The sequence below is a fragment of the Echinops telfairi genome, unplaced genomic scaffold, assembly GCF_000313985.2.
Source record: "Echinops telfairi isolate 266 unplaced genomic scaffold, ASM31398v2 ScPeMD7_11;HRSCAF=52, whole genome shotgun sequence".
Lineage (NCBI taxonomy): Eukaryota > Metazoa > Chordata > Mammalia > Afrosoricida > Tenrecidae > Echinops > Echinops telfairi.
Genome location: NW_022103908.1, coordinates 39,191,848 through 39,194,104, shown reverse-complemented (window position 1 = coordinate 39,194,104; position 2,257 = coordinate 39,191,848). Strand labels below are relative to the sequence as shown.

General features: G+C 50.4%; 1 protein-coding gene across 2 annotated transcripts in view; it reads left to right on the top strand.

Annotated features, from left to right (window-relative positions):
* Nucleotides 1-2,257, top strand: part of MALL (mal, T cell differentiation protein like) — a 35,553-nt gene that overhangs the window by 25,997 nt on the left and 7,299 nt on the right. Inside the window, exon 3 of one of the 2 annotated variants that reach the window (XM_004707924.2) lies at nucleotides 2,058-2,180. The exons of the other annotated variant lie outside the window; for it this stretch is intronic. Coding sequence (XP_004707981.1) covers nucleotides 2,058-2,180 — 123 coding nt within the window. The remainder of the gene's footprint in view (nucleotides 1-2,057; nucleotides 2,181-2,257) is intronic. 2 annotated transcript variants of the gene reach the window in all.

The window sequence follows — 2,257 nt, the reverse complement described above, 5'->3', positions numbered from 1 at the left end:
TCCTTCCTCTCCCTTGGAGCAGCTGGTGGTTTCAAACTGCCGATCCTTCAGTTAGCAGCCCTAAGGCGTCACCTCCTGCGCTACCAGGGGTCCTGACGTATTTTTAAATGTATTTTGAAAAGTCATATTGGACAAACAACCTCAGCTGTAGAGTCTTCCAGTTAATATTACACAATTCACCTTTTGTCATGTGCCACACCATCTCCGTGACCATGGAGACGTTTTCTATATGGGACAGTTCTTAAAACACACACCAATGTGCAGAAGTGCATTATGGGCCTTCATGTCATTCAACCCCGTTCCAGCTTTATCAAAATTTTGCAAACTGCTCCATCTCCTCTCTCACCAACCCCCACTCCCCCTGAAGAATGATTTTTAAATCCCAGAATATCTTCAAGCAGTATGCAACCTTTTCCTTGCATGACCACACCCGCACCAAGTTGGCAATCATTCTCACTCTCATCTAAGACCCAGTTCACATTCTAATGACCCAAAGACGTCCATTTGATTGGCTTGTTTGAATTGGGATTCCCACAAGGGCCACGCGCTGCACCTGCTGTTCGGGTTTGGGGGGTGTCTAGAGTGGCCCTCATTCTGGCGGAGGAACATCCAGGTGTGCTGGAGAAGGGGCAGCACTTGGGGCTTGTCTCTGCTCTGTCTCGATGTGCTGGCCTCGTCCCTGTGTTTTCTGTCGTCTGGAGGGAGCACCGAAGGCTGAATTGGATGCTGGCGAAACATTCGTAGCAGAGCCACTTTTCGCGTGTCTTCGCATCCCATGACACAGGATGACCGGCGGTCCCTCTGGAGTGGTAGCAGTCTGACCCCTTCAACTCTATCTAGTTGACGTTTCCTCAATTAAATATTTCACTTGTAGTTGTAAAATGCAGATTTTCTAATAATTACATTCCTTCTAGGGCTGGTCACCATTTTTAAAGGCGGCACTATGATTTGTTGAGCACAAGACGACAGCGGGGTTTTTAGCACCAAAACAAAACTAACTCCTTGCCATCGAGTGGATGCCGACTCATAGCGCCCCCGTGAGACAGGGTAGACCTGCCCTGTGGGTTTCCCAGGCTGTTTACCGGAGTAGAACGCCCGTCTTTCTCCCACAGAGTAGCTGGTGGTTTCGAACTGCTGCTCTTGTGGATTGAAGTCCCAGACATGCTCACAAGGCCCCCAGGGCTCCGAGGGCTTCCTACGGAGGGTCAACATCAGAAATCTGGAGCGAGGTTAGCCGGACTCCCCTAATTTTACCACGTGTGAGCTAAGCGTCAGCGGCCCCGCCTGTAAATCGGGGCGCTGATAGAAACCACCTCCCGGACTGACGGTGAACCTTAAGTAATGCACGTTATGTGGGCTGAACAACAACTGGCTGCCATCGGGTTGACCCCATCTCATAGTGAGGCTCTGGGGCAGGGCAGGACGGCCCCGTGGGGTTCCGAGCCTGTCCCACTTCGCGCAAGCAGAGCGTCAGTGTTTTCTCCCGGAGCAGCTGCAGGTTTGGAGCCGCACAGCTGGAGCCTAGCAGTCCCACGTGACCCCACTGCGCCACCAACACGTGTTTGTTGTATCGCTCCATGGCCAGCGCAGAGCAGGTCTTCAGAGCAATAATGGTTACGGACCTAAGTCTGGAGTTCGTGTGGCCTAACTTATTTATTCATCAACTTTATTTATTCATAATCCTGACTTATTTATTCATCAGCCTTAACCTCGACTTTCAATTTCTTCAAGATGGGATTAATGATAAACTGGACCAGCTGCATCGTTGACATGGTGAAGTGATATGAGAAAAGGCTTAGCATAGAGCTAAGCACTAAGAAAAGCACTTGGTAAAGGTTGACTGATGGTGATATTATTATTATCACCCCTCGTTATTAATTCCACTGTGAGTCACTGTATGCCGGCTCCAGTAGACACACTGCAAGAGAAAGCAGGCATTTGGAGGGATGCAGCGGAGCTTGTCTTTTGGTATCACTGCCCAGCTGTCTAGTCTGAGAGCCAAGTGCTCACCTTCAGACATGTCCAGTGACAGTGCCTATGGCGCTGCTGTTTTCCAGGACAGCCTGTACCACGGGACCACTGGCATCCTATACATGAGCGCCGCTGTCTTACAAGCACACGCCACCATCGTGTCTGAGTTCAACTTCACCACCCAGTACTACATCAATGCCTCCGCTTCGGTGAGTGGGTTCCTGCTGGGAGTTGGGAGTGAGGCTCAATTTGACCTCAGGTGGAACAAATAATCCTGAGGAGCCAC